The sequence below is a fragment of the Myotis daubentonii genome, chromosome 19, assembly GCF_963259705.1.
Source record: "Myotis daubentonii chromosome 19, mMyoDau2.1, whole genome shotgun sequence".
Classification (NCBI taxonomy): Eukaryota; Metazoa; Chordata; class Mammalia; order Chiroptera; family Vespertilionidae; genus Myotis; species Myotis daubentonii.
This window is the reverse complement of record NC_081858.1, coordinates 28,146,989-28,161,394: the sequence shown is the minus strand read 5'-3', so window position 1 is coordinate 28,161,394 and position 14,406 is coordinate 28,146,989. Positions and strand designations below refer to the sequence as shown.

The 14,406-nt window shown below is 58.5% G+C and overlaps 1 protein-coding gene across 1 annotated transcript in view; it reads right to left on the bottom strand.

The window, feature by feature from the left end:
• Positions 1–14,406, bottom strand: part of DNAH10 (dynein axonemal heavy chain 10) — a 66,120-nt gene that overhangs the window by 6,227 nt on the left and 45,487 nt on the right. The window contains exons 56-69 of the mRNA XM_059677144.1: positions 13,594–13,755; positions 12,672–12,846; positions 11,959–12,140; positions 11,018–11,154; positions 10,391–10,608; positions 9,842–10,063; positions 9,454–9,601; positions 8,332–8,611; positions 7,843–8,072; positions 6,774–7,047; positions 5,521–5,625; positions 5,062–5,216; positions 4,423–4,577; positions 3,919–4,102 (exon numbers count right to left, since the gene is read on the bottom strand). Coding sequence (XP_059533127.1) covers positions 3,919–4,102; positions 4,423–4,577; positions 5,062–5,216; positions 5,521–5,625; positions 6,774–7,047; positions 7,843–8,072; positions 8,332–8,611; positions 9,454–9,601; positions 9,842–10,063; positions 10,391–10,608; positions 11,018–11,154; positions 11,959–12,140; positions 12,672–12,846; positions 13,594–13,755 — 2,627 coding nt within the window. The remainder of the gene's footprint in view (positions 1–3,918; positions 4,103–4,422; positions 4,578–5,061; positions 5,217–5,520; positions 5,626–6,773; positions 7,048–7,842; positions 8,073–8,331; positions 8,612–9,453; positions 9,602–9,841; positions 10,064–10,390; positions 10,609–11,017; positions 11,155–11,958; positions 12,141–12,671; positions 12,847–13,593; positions 13,756–14,406) is intronic.

Here is a 14,406-nt window from a genome sequence, read left to right as displayed (position 1 = left end):
AGGCCATACTGCCCTCGCCTTCACCCTCACCCTGGCCTTAACTATAGCTCTAGCACTAACCATAACCCTAATCCTAGCCCTGGCCATAGCCCTAACACTAATACTAACCGTAGCCCTAGTCCTAACTCTAACAGTAGCCCTAACTCTAATCCTAACTACACGGCGAGCCCAAACTCTAACCGTACCATTAGCCCTAACTACAACCGTAGCCCTAACACTAACTCTAACTGAAGGCCAAACCCTAACTCTAAACATAGCACTAACCCTAACTCTAACCGTAGCCCTAAACCAAATCCTAATTGTAGCCCTAACCCTAATCCTAACCATAGCCCTAATCCTAACACTAACCCTAACCCTGACTGTAGCCCTAACCCTAATCCTAACTGTAACCCTAACCTTATCCTAACCCTGCCCCGAGCCCTAACTCTAACCGTAGCTCTAACATTATCCTAACTGTAGCCCTAACCCTAACCCGAACTCAAACCCTAACCGTAGCCCTAACTCTAACTGTAGCCCTAACCCTAATCCGAACCGTAGCCCGAGCCCTACTCTAACCATAGCCCTAACCCTAATCCTAACCGTAGTCCTAACCCTAATCCTAACCATAGCCCTAACCCTAACCGTAGCCCTAACCCTAACTGTAGCCCTAACCCTAATCCTAACTGTAGCCCGAACCCTAATCTGAACCATAGCCCGAGCCCTACTCTAACCATAGCCCTAACCCTAATCCGAACCATAGCCCTAAAACTAATCCTAACCATAGCCCTAACCCTAACTGTAGCCCTAACCCTAATCCTAACTGTAGCCCTAACCCTAATCCTAACCATAGCCCTAACCCTCATCCTAATTGTAGCCCAAACCCTAACCCTAACTATAGCCCACCCTAATCCTAACCGTAGCCCTAACCCTAATCATAACCGTAGCCCAAGCCCTAACTCTAACCATAACCCTAACTCTAACTGTATCCCTAACCCTAATCCTAACCGTAGCCCTAACCCTAACCCTAACTGTAGCCCTAACCCTAATCCTAACCGTAGCCCAAGCCCTAACCCTAACTGTAGCCCTAACCTTAACCCTAAACGTAGCCCTAATCCTAATCCTAACTGTAGCCCTAACCCTAATCCTAACCGTAGCACTAACCCTAATCCGAACCATAGCCCAGGCCCTAACTATAACCATAGCCCTAACCCTAATCCTAATTGTAGCCCTACCCCTAACCCTAACCCTAACTCTAACCGTAGCCCTACCATTATCCTAACTGTAGCTAGCCCTAACCCTAATCGTAACTGTAGCCCTAACCCTAACCCGAACATTAACCGTAGCCATAATCCTAACCGTAGCCCGAGGCCTAACTCTAACCGTAGTCCTAACCCTAATCCTAACCGTAGCCCAAGCCCTAATCCTAACTATAGCCCTAACCCTAATCCTAACCGTAGCCCGAGCCCTAACCCTAACTGTAGCCCTAACCCTAACTCTAACCATAGCCCTAACCCTAACTCTAACTGTAGCCCTAACCCTAATCCTAACCATAGCAATAACCCTAATCCTAACCGTAGCCCAAGCCCTAACCCTAACTGTAGCCCTAACCTTAACCCTAAACGTAGCCCTAACCCTAATCCTAACCGTAGCACTAACCCTAATCCGAACCATAGCCCGGGCCCTAACTATAACCATAGCCCTAACCCTAATCCTAATTGTAGCCCTACCCCTAACCCTAACCGTAGCCCTAACCCTAACTCTAACCGTAGCCCTATCATTATCCTAACTGTAGCTAGCCCTAACCCTAATCGTAACTGTAGCCCTAACCCTAACATGAACATTAACCGTAGCCATAACCCTAATCCTAACCATAGCCCGAGGCCTAACTCTAACCGTAGTCCTAACCCTAATCCTAACTGTAGCCCAAGCCCTAATCCTAACTATAGCCCTAACCATAATCCAAACCGTAGCCCGAGCCCTAACTCTAACAGTAGCCCTAACCCTAATCCTAACCATAGCCCTAACCCTGATCCTAACTGTAGCCTAACCCTAACCCTAAATGTAGCCCTAACCCTAATCCTAACCGTAGCCCAAGCCCTAATCCTAACTGTAGTCCTAACCCTAATCCTAACCGTAGCCCTAACTCTAACCGTAGCCCTACCATTATCCTAACTGTGGCTAGCCCTAACTCTAATCGTAACTGTAGCCGTAACCCTAACCCGAACCCTAACCATAGCCCTAACCCTAATCCAAACTGTAGCCTGAGCCCTAACTCTAACAGTAGCCCTAACCCTAATCCTAACTGTAGCCCTAACCCTAATCCTAACCATAGCCCGAGGCCTAACTCTAACCGTAGTCCTAACCCTAATCCTAACTGTAGCCCAAGCCCTAATCCTAACTATAGCCCTAACCATAATCCAAACCGTAGCCCGAGCCCTAACTCTAACAGTAGCCCTAACCCTAATCCTAACCATAGCCCTAACCCTGATCCTAACTGTAGCCTAACCCTAACCCTAAATGTAGCCCTAACCCTAATCCTAACCGTAGCCCGAGCCCTAACCCTAACTGTAGCCCTAACCCTAACTCTAACTGTAGCCCTAACCCTAATCCTAACCATAGCCCTAACCCTAATCCTAATTGTAGCCCTACCCCTAACCCTAACCGTAGCCCTAACCGTAATCCTAACCATAGCCCTAACCCTAATCCTAACTGTAGTCCTAACCCTAATCCTAACTGTAGCCCTAATCCTAACCCTAACCCTAACATTACCCTAACTGTAGTCCTAATCCTAATCCTAACTGTAGTCCTAACCCTAATCCTAACCGTAGCCCTAACCCTAACTCTAACCGTAGCCCTACCATTATCCTAACTGTGGCTAGCCCTAACCCTAATCGTAACTGTAGCCCTAACCCTAACCCGAACCCTAACCGTAGCCATAACCCTAATCCTAACCGTAGCCCAACCCCTAATCCTAACTGTAGCCCTAACCCTAATCCAAACCATAGCCTGAGCCCTAACTCTAACAGTAGCCCTAACCCTAATCCTAACTGTAGCCCTAACCCTAATCCAAACTGTAGCCTTAACCCTAACTCTAACTGTAACCCTAACCCTAATCCTAACTGTAGCCCTAACCCTAATCCAAACCGTAGCCCGAGCCCTAACTCTAACCGTAGCCCTAACCCTAATCCTAACTTTAGCCCTAACCCTAATCCTAACAGTAGCCCTATCCCTAACCCTAAATGTAGCCCTAACCCTAATCCAAACCGTAGCCCGGGCCCTAACTATAACCATAGCCCTAACCCTAATCCTAATTGTAGCCCTACCCCTAACCCTAACCGTAGCCCTAACCGTAATCCTAACCGTAGCCCTAACCCTAATCCTAACTGTAGTCCTAACCCTAATCCTAACCGTAGCCCTAACTCTAACCGTAGCCCTACCATTATCCTAACTGTGGCTAGCCCTAACTCTAATCGTAACTGTAGCCGTAACCCTAACCCGAACCCTAACCATAGCCCTAACCCTAATCCAAACTGTAGCCTGAGCCCTAACTCTAACAGTAGCCCTAACCCTAATCCTAACTGTAGCCCTAACCCTAATCCAAACTGTAGCCTTAACCCTAACTCTAACTGTAACCCTAACCCTAATCCTAACTGTAGCCCTAACCCTAATCCAAACCGTAGCCCGAGCCCTAAGTCTAACAGTAGCCCTAACCCTAATCCTAACTTTAGCCCTAACCCTAATCCTAACAGTAGCCCTACCCCTAACCCTAAATGTAGCCCTAACCCTAATCCTAGTCGTAGCCCGAGCCCTAGCCCTGACACTGTTCAAGCACGTGCTCCCCGCTCTGGAGGCCAGAAGTGGCTCGAGCTCATGTGGAGCGGCCAGGACATAACTCCTCCCTACCAGAGTTTGGGCCCGGCTCCCTCCAACCCCCGGTACCTTCTCCTGGCCTTGGCCCATGGCGAGGAACTTGAGGCGGTTTCCCCCAAAGCCAGTTTGCTCGGCCAACTTCATGAGGTCGCTGGCGGGGTCGGAGCCAGGGCTCAGGATGAACACGATGGGCGAGTTCGGGGTGCTCTGCTCGAAGATGGCCTCGAAGCTGATCATCGGGGGCTGCACGTACCTGGGCAGGGCCGCCCCCAGAGTTAGGGGGCTCCTGTCTGACCAGCGCACTGTCCCCGTTCCACCACCTGGGACGTCACCCCAGCTCTTGGCGCCGCCCACCACGTGTGAGGGCCCCGTGTCTGCACCCCACTCATGGTGACTGTTTCCTTTTTAACAGTGCGTCTCACACACTGTGTTTCACTAGCAGAGCACAGTGGCGTGGCGATCGTTACGCTCAAAGACGGCGCTGTGAGCTTCTCCCGCAGCTGGCCCTCGGCCGCTGGAGGGTGCGAGAGGGGGCCCCGCACAGAGGCCTCACCAGCATCCGCTCGCACTTACTTCTCCCCCATGGTGACCGTCACGTAGTCGGTCACAGCGCGGTAGACCCGGTCCACGCGGAAGCAGCGCAGGATGAGCAGCTTCTGGAAGGGGGTGATGCTGCTGTCGTAGCCCAGGGGGAAGGGGGACTGCTCCAGCGCGTCCAGGTCATACCACTGGAAGGCAGAGGCCCCATCACGTGGAGGCCCGGGAGGGTCGCCACGTGGGCAGCACACGGACGCGGCAGTGTGCGGAGCAGCGTGGCTCCAACACGGGCTGGGAAGAACATCCAGGCCTCCGCTCCTCCGAGCTGTCCTGTCCCTCCCCAAGCTGTGCCCTTCAGGGAGGGCAGGTCTGCATCTGCGTCACCGCTGGTCCCAGTGCCCATCAAGGGCGGGCCGCGGAGCTGCTCAGTGGCATTGCTTGGATGCCTGATGGGTGGGTGGGTGGGGCGGGCGGGCGGGCCTAAGGACAGACGATGGATGGACAGCCGGATGGATGAGCCAGCATTCCACCCGGGGATCAGAGAGCTCCGATTAGATCTGAATGGGGCCCTCCAGGAATATCTCCGTCCCTGCAGGTAAGTCTGGAGACTGGCGTGGGCGAAAGGAGGGAATGGGGTGGGGGACGGGGCAGCGGGGAAGGGAATGGGGGGCTCACCTCCTGCCAGACAGCAGGGTACTTCTCCACATCGTCGGGGAGATTCCCGAAGTCCTCTGAGAACAGCTCCGATAGGAGCATGATGTCCTCCCAGCCCTGGTCAGGCAGCCACGCACAGGGCTTCTTCCGCTTGCTCTTCTCCAGGGAGATGTTTCCTAATCCCCACGGGAGCTGAGTCAGCCGCTGCTGCCGCCGCCACCTGCCCTGGGCCCTCCCTCGCGGGGGGCAGCCCCCTGGGAAGAGGGGGCACGGGCTCCCTGTGCCGCCCGTCAGGGCAGCTTCAGGCAGAGAAGGGCGGCTCCTGTCAGACCAGCAACATTTCTGAGGCTGGAAAGGTCAACATGGAACCGAAACAGTCCCAACACGTGCGGCCAGAAGCGGCTCCAGGGCGGCCGGGGGACCAGCTGTGTGGACGCACGGTCCGCGTGCGCATGCGCGAGTGGTCGAGGCCCACGGTACCTTTCAGGAAGAACTCGAGCTCCTCCTGGGGGACCCTCCCCTCCGCCTGCTCTATCTTGATCGTCATGTTGAAAGAGAAGAGTAACTTGTGCCTCTCAAACAGCCCTGAAGAAGAACAAGATGGACACCAACTTTAAAGTGGTTTCCAAACATACGCACCACCCTGTGTTCTAGCAGCACCATTCACCACAGCTAAGACCTGGGAACAGCCTAGTGCCCAGCACAGGTGAGTGGGTTAGAAAACGGTGGTCCATCTACACCATGGAACACTGCGCTGCTGTAAAAAGAAGGACCTCTTACCACTTGCAACAGCATGGCCGGACCTGGAGAGCATTGTGCTGAGGGAAATAAGCCAATCAGAGAAAGATAAATATCACATGAGCTCACTCATATGTGGGATATAATGACCAGCATAAAGTGATGAACAAAAATAGATCCAGAGACAGAGAAGCATCAAACAGACCATCCAACCTCAGAAGGAGGGGGGTTGGAGATCAATCAAAGGACTTGTAGCTGCATCTGAGCATAACCCATGGACACAGACAGGGGGGTGGAGGGGGGGAGGGCATGTGCTGGGGGTGGGAGCGGCTGGGGAGAGGCCAATTGGGGGAAAGGAGACGTAAGTAATACTTTCAACAATAAGGAATTTAAATACATTTTAAAAGTCATTTCTAAAATCGAGTTTCTGGCACACAGCGTGCTTCCACGTGACAAAGCCCCGGACGGGGAGGCTGCCCTGAGCCCTCCCTGCGTGGGAAGTCCATGACCGAGTACAGGAGACACGGGCTCAATTCCATGTGACGCCACGTGTGTGATTGTTCTACTACAGCCTGTGGAAGCAGGCGGGGCCGGGGAGCTGCTGTCGGCGGGCTGGGCTCTGCGGTGGAGGAAGTGCATCCCTCACAGCCTCTAAGGAGGATGCTACACCCCAGGTTCTTTTCTTAACAGAAGAAATGCGTTCCTGGGAGAAAGTGTCCAAGTCAGTCTGTGATCTGAACGGTGCTTGGCCCATGTTAGAGGGCGGGCTGCCTACCTGAGCCCTCTAGGAACCCGCAATCACCCGCAACCCTTTTCCTGCCCCACGCCACGGGCTGACTCTGTCCCTCCCGCACCCATGGACAGAGCAGCCCTGAGCCAGGACCTCCACAGGTGCTGCGTCCGGCGGCCCCCCCATCACCGGAAGTCGGGGCAGGACGAGGACCCCGGCCGGCGGCACGCCCGGCACGGCTGGCCTGGCCTGAGGGGGCGCTCACCTGTGCAGCCGTAGTTGTAGATGTTGAAGGTCAGCGTGTCCATGATGTTCTTGAGCCGCTTCATGAGGATGGAGTCAGGCAGTGACTTCTTCAGCGACAGCCCGAAGACGTCGAGGAAGGCGCTCAGGGAGTACTGGTACATGGTGGTCACCAGCGCCATCTCCGACAGCACGAAGAACAGGATGGCGCCCCGCCGCGCCGCTGGCCGGTAGCCGTCCCGCAGCCGGTCGATGTCCAGGGCCGTCTTCTCCGCCAGCTTGAGCTTCTCCGACACCTGCAGGAAAGGTGCAGGTTGCCAAGGAGACGGGACGCTCGCACCCCTAACCAAGGGGACTGTAAACAGGAGGCAGAGGGCGGGAGTGGGAGAGGCACAAGAGAAAAAACAAAAAATGACCCGTGGGACGCTCCCAGGGCCCAGCAGGCGACCGCCGTGGCGAGAGGTGGTGGGCACCTGCGGCTCAACCCCACAGCACCTCTCCTGACAGCCCCCCCATTTCACCTGGAGACGCGCAGCACCCCCATCTCCTTCCACACGGGGCTGCACCCCAACTCCAGGACCCACCACACCACACAACACCACCCTGGGCCGTGGATGGTCGCTGGGCGTGGGATTTAATGACTCTCAGGGCCTTCGTGATGGGGACAGGGAAAGAGTCCCACGTTCCCCAGGGACTTGACCTGAGCGGACACGAGCCACACCTATGAGACCACGGGGAGCTTGGCTTCCAGGAAGGCAGAGAACAAAGCCAACTGCCGAAGGCCCAGCCCAGAAACGGGAAGGTGAGTCTGGGTGACAGGCTTGGCATCCTGGATCCAGCCCTGCCTGAAGCTGGCACAGACCTTCCTGCTTTGTAAGCTGATAAACGCCTCCCAAGGGCCTGGGGAGACCTTTCGGATACCCTTCCCCACAGCGCCCCCCACAGGGGGGCCATTTCTCATCAGGCAAACCCTCAGGAGACTCAAAGCCGCGTCCATGAGCACAGGTTGACATCCTCCCGCCCAAAGCCCCCGATCCCAAGGCCCGGGCCCTGAGTGCAGTGAGACGCGGTGCGCTCCCCGAGCGGCGGACCTCGGTGGCCTTGGACTTGGTCTCCTCCAGCGTCTGCACCAGCTCCACATTGTCCAGCATGTTGCCCGTGGAGGTCGCCAGCTCCCGCAGCAGCGAGTCTTCCAGGTCCTTCAGCAGGTTCTTGTTCTCGCTCGTCTCCTGGATGAGGTGCTCCCGCTGCTCCTCCAGCTCGTGCCTCTCGAAGGCCACCAGCACGCTCAGCAGCTGGTCCTCCAGGCCTTTCAGAGTGACTGGGGGGACACAGGCGGCCTCACTGCTCTGTCCCCCAACAAGCGTGCAGGAGGCTGGCGATCAGTGACTCTCTCATCCTTGAATTTCTCTCTCTCTCCCTCTCCCTTCCTCTCTGAAATCAATAATAATATACCTATTTTTAAAAGACGTGACTAAGAGCCTGATGGGGTCACTGAATGAAATGCGGGTCGTGAAGGCCTTGTCTCGGATGGTGGTCTCCCTGGCACCACCTGCATGCCCGGCGGCCCTGGCCCTTACCGGTGTAATTGATGACCATGGCTTTCCCGAACACGGACGGCGTGTATCGAGGGTTGGCCAGCTTGGTGGTGAGGTAGAGCCGGAAGTTGGAGTCGTAGTCCACTTCCTTGTCGCCCAGGATGATGAACTGCCGGCCCTGGGAGAACTTGATGTTTTTCTCCAGGACATTGTCGATCACGGGGTCAATGTACTCGTCCACGTCGTGGAAGAGGAAGGGCGTGCCGTACTTGATGGACATCTCCAGCAGCTTGAGGAAGTCGGGGTCGTTGAAGGAGGCGACCTGGAGGGCGGAGGCAGTGCCGAGGGTCAGCCCTGGCCTCACGCGTGGGGGTGGCCTTGGAACCCAAGCAGGTACATTCTGGGAGCAAGGACCAGGAACCACAAGGAAAAGGCCAAACTCAACGTCAGGGGTTTGCTGACGATTTCAGCGAAGTGACCGGCCAATCGGTATGAACACATGACCATAAGACCCAGACCCGGCACACGGTGCCCGAGCTGCACTCGTCACCATCGCCAACGAGTGGGACAAGCCCCTCGTGCCTCGCGGCGGACGGGTGAGCGGGGTGCGGGCACACAGCGGATGCTGCGCGGCACCAACAGGAAGCAGAGGCCCCGGCACAGTGCGGGGAACGTGGTGCTGAGAGGCCGGACACAAGGCCAGCGACTCTGTGACCCCTTCTCAGGGAGATGCAGGGGTGGGGGATCCGCAGGACAGGAAGTCTGTGAGTGGCTGCCAGAGGCTGGGGTGGAAGAACTGGGGGAGGGTGACGATGCTCAAGGACACAGCATTCCTTTGGGGGCGACAGAAATGGACTCTGCTGGTGGTTACACCACTCGGTGAAGACATAACACCCGGACGTCTGTCTGAAGCGGGGAACTGCAGCCCCCGAAAGCAAAGCGATGGGACCCTCAGGGCCAGGCCCTGTGCTGTCGGGGGACGAAGATGAGCAGAGCACGACCTCTGCCCTCAGCTGCTCACGGCCTCAGGGCAACGCGCAGATCAGAGCAGAGTAACAGCCGGGCTTCACGCCCTTCCTGACTCCGCACGGGGCTCAAGGCTGGGCATTTCGCTGGGCACTGCTGGGGGCCAGGGAATGCCAGGGAGGGGCATGGGGGCCGTACCCGCAGGTTGTTTTTCTCCTCTTTTCTCTTGATCCAGTTGAGGGCCTGCTGCTGGGGGTCGATGCAGAGGGGGAAGCGGCTGGCCCGGGTGGTGAGGATGCCGTTCTGGACGGAGAGCTCGTCGGGGGGCAGGCCCTGGGAGCCCCACCTGGAAGGGACAGCGGCAGGGAAATCCATTTCTCTTGCCAAGTTCTGAACCAAGGACTAGGGTGGTGGGGTCGGCTTCCCAGAACAACCCACAGTCCCGGGACCGCTGGACCCTCCTTGGTGTCCGGGCACTGGCTGTGCAGGGCCTACCTCCCCCCCCCCCCCCCGTGCTGTGCCCTGCAGGGGCAGCCCGTGGGGCCCAGCTGGAGGCGCCCCTGGACCTGCGGGCGCGGACACACACCTGCTGATCTCCACGTCGTCCGTGAGCAGGCTCTCCAGGCGGAAAGGGATGCTCAGGGGGATCTCCCGCGCCATGATGTCCTGCTGCCAGACCTGGTTGACCATCTCGTTGCGGAACTCCCAGGTGAAGGCGCCCTCGTAGCTCAGGAAGGCCGCGCACAGCAGGCAGTCGCCCAGCAGCCGGACACGCCGGTGCATCAGCTCGTCCAGGTCCCTCAGCCACCTGGCGCAGGAGGGCGCTGTGGTGAGCAGGCACCTTCCTGCACCCTCTAAAGAACATTCTAGAAGAACCAACTGGCCCCACTGCTAATGGGGACACAGAGGGAAACATCGATGTGAGAGAGACACATCGATGGGTGGCCTCCCACACATGCCCGGACCAGGGCCAGGGGATCGAGTCTGCAAACCCACGTATGTGCCCTCAACCAGAATCGAACCTGGGACCCTTCATTCCCGACGCCCTATCGATCCACTGAGCCAAACCAGCGAGGGCTAAATCAGACTCCCCCCCCCACCCCGTTTCCAGACGAGAACGCAGATGCCCGCCCACCTGATGTTCTCCGACCCCAGCCCCGAGATGAGCTTGTCGGCGGCGATGAGCCGGCGCTCCATGATCTCCGCCTCCTCCTGCAGCTTCTGCTTCTCCAGGATGGCCGCCTCGTACTTGGCCCCCAGGGCTTCCAGCTCCCGCTGGATGGCCGCCAGCTCGTTCTGGATCTTCTCCAGCTCCCGCTTCGTGAGGAAGTAGTTCCGCTCCAGCCTGGCCACCTACGGAGACAGTCGCAGGGCGGTGGGGAAGCGGACCATGGCGGGCAGGGCCACGCAGCCGCACCCCAGCTGACGCCACCTGCTTCCTAACGAGGTCCGTGCCCTTTGGGGCCACCCCTGCCACGGTGAGACCGCCTGTGCCTGTTGGCGACCGCAGCCCTCGACAACAACCTTGAATCTCTTTCATCCTGCTCTCTTCACACAAAATTGGAAAATCTTTAGGACACAGTTTCTGTCAGTTCCCATTAGGCCCAAATGAGAGCTGTAGTTTGTTTATTGGGGAGAAATGTTTATGGGGCTTAAAATCAGAACCTTGCCGAAATTCTCCCAGCAAAGCAGTGGGCATGTTAACTCTGACCCCCAATGGGTCCCTCAGCGGCAGTGCTTGCGCCTGACGGACGGGCGATACCTTTTCTCTCTTGGGCTTGATCTCTTTAAAAACGTCGCAGTAGCCCATGACGGCTTCGACAAACTTCAGCATCCCCAGGCCTGCTTTGCTCACAGCCTCCATTTCTTCAATGGTGGTGTTGAGAGTCTTCAAGAGACCTGACGGTCAAAGGCGCCATGGCTCAGTGATGGGGAAGACTTGCCCGTGGATAAGGCACGTGACCGGGACCCAGGGTCCCATGGACAGCAGGGTGGGTCCGACCCTGAACGTGTTTTACGTCAGAGGATGTTTCAGATGTGACGGCACCGAACGTCCCGTCACCCGGGCGCTTCCCTATGGCCGCGGCAGCCCCAGGGGACTCCCAGCCGGGCGCCAAGGCCCAGAGCAGGGCACCAGCGATTTGCAGGCCATTAGGGGTCACGGCAGCCTCTCCGCTCCCCCACCCGCGGCGCCTGGGGTTCCTGGGGTTGGCAGCCTTTGTGTCTAAGCGGCGGCAGAAGTGCGCTGGGTGACAGGGCTGAGCAGCGCTGGGAGACAGCGGCGCCAGGCACTCGTGCCGTCTTAGCAAAGACTGCTCCCCCCTCCCCCCCAGGCTCAGGCCTGCGGGCCAGGCGGGGTGGGCACGCTGTGTGAAGTCAGGGGCTGGCCGCGGGTGGTGCCGCCCGCCTCCACACCCTCCCCGCCAGGGACCCGCAGGAGAGCTTATGCGGCAAGAGGCACAAGAGGAGAGCTCAGGGGTTAGGCCAACTCCAGGCACCACCAGGCCTGTCGGGAGGCGCAGAAGGTGGCGCTGGCGTGAGTGCCAGGAGATGGGCCTGTCCTGCTTCCCGGGACAGCGCCACCATCTGCCTCCAGAACCCCTCCATCCGCAGGGCCACGGTCCCCCTGCCTGCGACAAGCCCTCCTGGCTCTCCACCCGGCCCCGCAGACAGCGAGCCTGCCTTCCCACCGCCCACACGCACTTCGGATGTTCTTCACTTGGCCCTGGGTGATGGAGTCGAAGTCGATCTCCATGAGCGAGCGCAGGAAGTTGGGGTCGGACATCATGCCCTTGGCCGTCTTCCAGTTGAGCTCCTTGTAGCCCTTCATGATGAGGATGCACTCGCACACCGTCTGCACCTGCTTCGGCGGCTTCGCGAAGGACCTGGCGGACACGGGAGGCGGTGAGCGCAGCCTCAACGAGGGTCCTGGCACAGGCGCACCTGGAGCTGGGCCTCGGAGCGGCCATGCGTGGGGGCAGGAGGCCACGTCCCAGCGGTACCTGGGCTCCGGGGGCAGGTCTGGGGCCTCACCCTTTGGCCACGCCTCCCCCACCCCGGCATCGCCCAGGGCCCCCAGGGGGCCGCTTTGCTGTCGTTCCAGCAGGTGCTGCCCGGCCCTGAGTGCGTTCCCATCCAGAGGACTGACTCACAGAGCACCCCCCCCCCACCGCCACAGCCGGCTCTGGAGCCCAGTATCCCCGTGGGAGTCAGCCTGGATTCAAGGCCAGCAGCCCTTGAATCCACGTCTAGCTGGGGGCCTAGGGCCAGCCACCGTGCCTCCCGGGCCCCCCTTCCCTCCTCTGCAAACGAAGACCATCCCCTCCGTGGGCCGCACTAGCTCTGCCACGACAACCGCGCTGCTTTCAGGAGTGACGCTGGGGACGAGCCCAGCGGGAGGCGGCCCTGCCCGGTACCTGATCTCGGTCACGTCCGACTTGTCCAGCTTCTGCAGCTCCAGCTTGGCGGCCTCCAGGATGGGCATGACCTCGGCGAGGGCCGTCTCGGCCTCGGCCTTCTCCACCGCGATGATCTTGTTCTGCTCCTCGATGTCCATGGCCTTCTCTTCCGCCAGCTTCTTCTTTTCCTCCGCTGGGGGCGGGGGTTAGAGAGGCGACTGGGTGTGGGGGGCGGACCACTGCTACCGAGCCACAGCAGGGGCAGTCCTTCAGGGTCGTGGCTGGGCCACAGGGGGAGGTGATGTGCGTTGGCCACTATGGTGGCCTCAGGAGTCCCACTAGAACACGGGTGCTCACGGGACACTGGGTCTCAACCAGGACTGCGGCTCTGACTGACCTCCCGGGCATGTCCCACCTGCTCCAGCCCACGTGACAGCCCCCGGCCTGCCTGCCCAGTGCCCGCGGACACCAGTGCCCTCCCTGTCTCCGTCTCACTGGGACCTCTCTGCCTTTTCATCACCCTTTTCCCATGTGCTTTCAGGCCCAGCTCAAAAGCCACTCCCTCACGTGGCCGGCCCACTGCTCCCGTCTCATCGCTCTGTCTCTGCTTCCTGGCACAGGCTCGGCCTGGATTGTCCCATCTCCCTGGCGGCTGACTGTGTGGTTCCCGCCCAGCACACAGCACCTCCCGAGGCTCCCAGGAGGGACACTGGGTGGAATAATGTTCCCCCCAAATGCACGCCCACCCAGAACCTCAGAATGCCGCCTTATTTGGAAAGAGTGTCTTTGTCAGACGGAGGGAAGAGGTCATGTGACGACAGGGCAGAGGCGGGGGGATGCATCTATGACCGAGGAATGCCCAGGTCTGCAGCCCCCCCAGGGCCTCTGGAGGAGGCCAGCCTGCTGTGGGGTGTCCCCGCCATGCCCGGCCCGCACTCACCGATGGCCGTGTTGGTGACAATCTCCTCCAGCAGGGTCTCACAGGCGGTGGACTTCTCGGCCAGCACGATCTTCTGCTCGGCCAGCTTCCTGTTCAGCTCGTCCAGCTGAATGGAGGCCTCCTTCAGCTTGTCCAGCCCGCCCTCCAGCCGCTTGCACTGAGCTGAGGACAGAGAGCAGCGTCCAGCAGCCAGGCGGCTGTTCCCAGCACCCGGGCTGGCACACCAGTGGCCTCGCGGCGCCGGGCCAGCCTGGGCCCGCCGGGAAACAGCCTTCCATGAAATGTCAGGCATCGCTCGGCACCTCCACCGCCAGCGGTGTTGGGATGGCGTCGGCCAAAATGAACTTAGTTCTGAAAACAGCCCTTGGTCTGGCCAAGGGTCACGGCATTTTTGAAAAAGCATTTCCCAACAAAAAAAGCACGAAAGGACTTAAACCAAAACTTAGGTAGAGATGACCTCTGTGCAAAACTTTTAGGAGCGATTTTAAATTTCCCTTCCCTATCTCTGACTTTTAACCTTTGCACAATGTACACGTTACCTCTGCTTTAGGCTCGTCTTTTTCAATAAGAAATAAATCAGAAACTAAAAGCATCCGCCAGCAGAGTGCACTGCGGCCACCGTCTCTCCAGTCTCAGGTCCCTTAGGGCTGAGCAGGTTCACAGCCCAGCACCGGAAGGAAAGGTCAGGCGTGCCGGGCCCTGCCCGCACAGGAGAGCCCTCTGGAGAGCAAACCCCAGCTGGGTCTCGCTCCGCCTGGTCCTGCGCACGCCTGGCCTCACTAAGCAGCGCCGCTTACACAAGGTTGGGGTCTG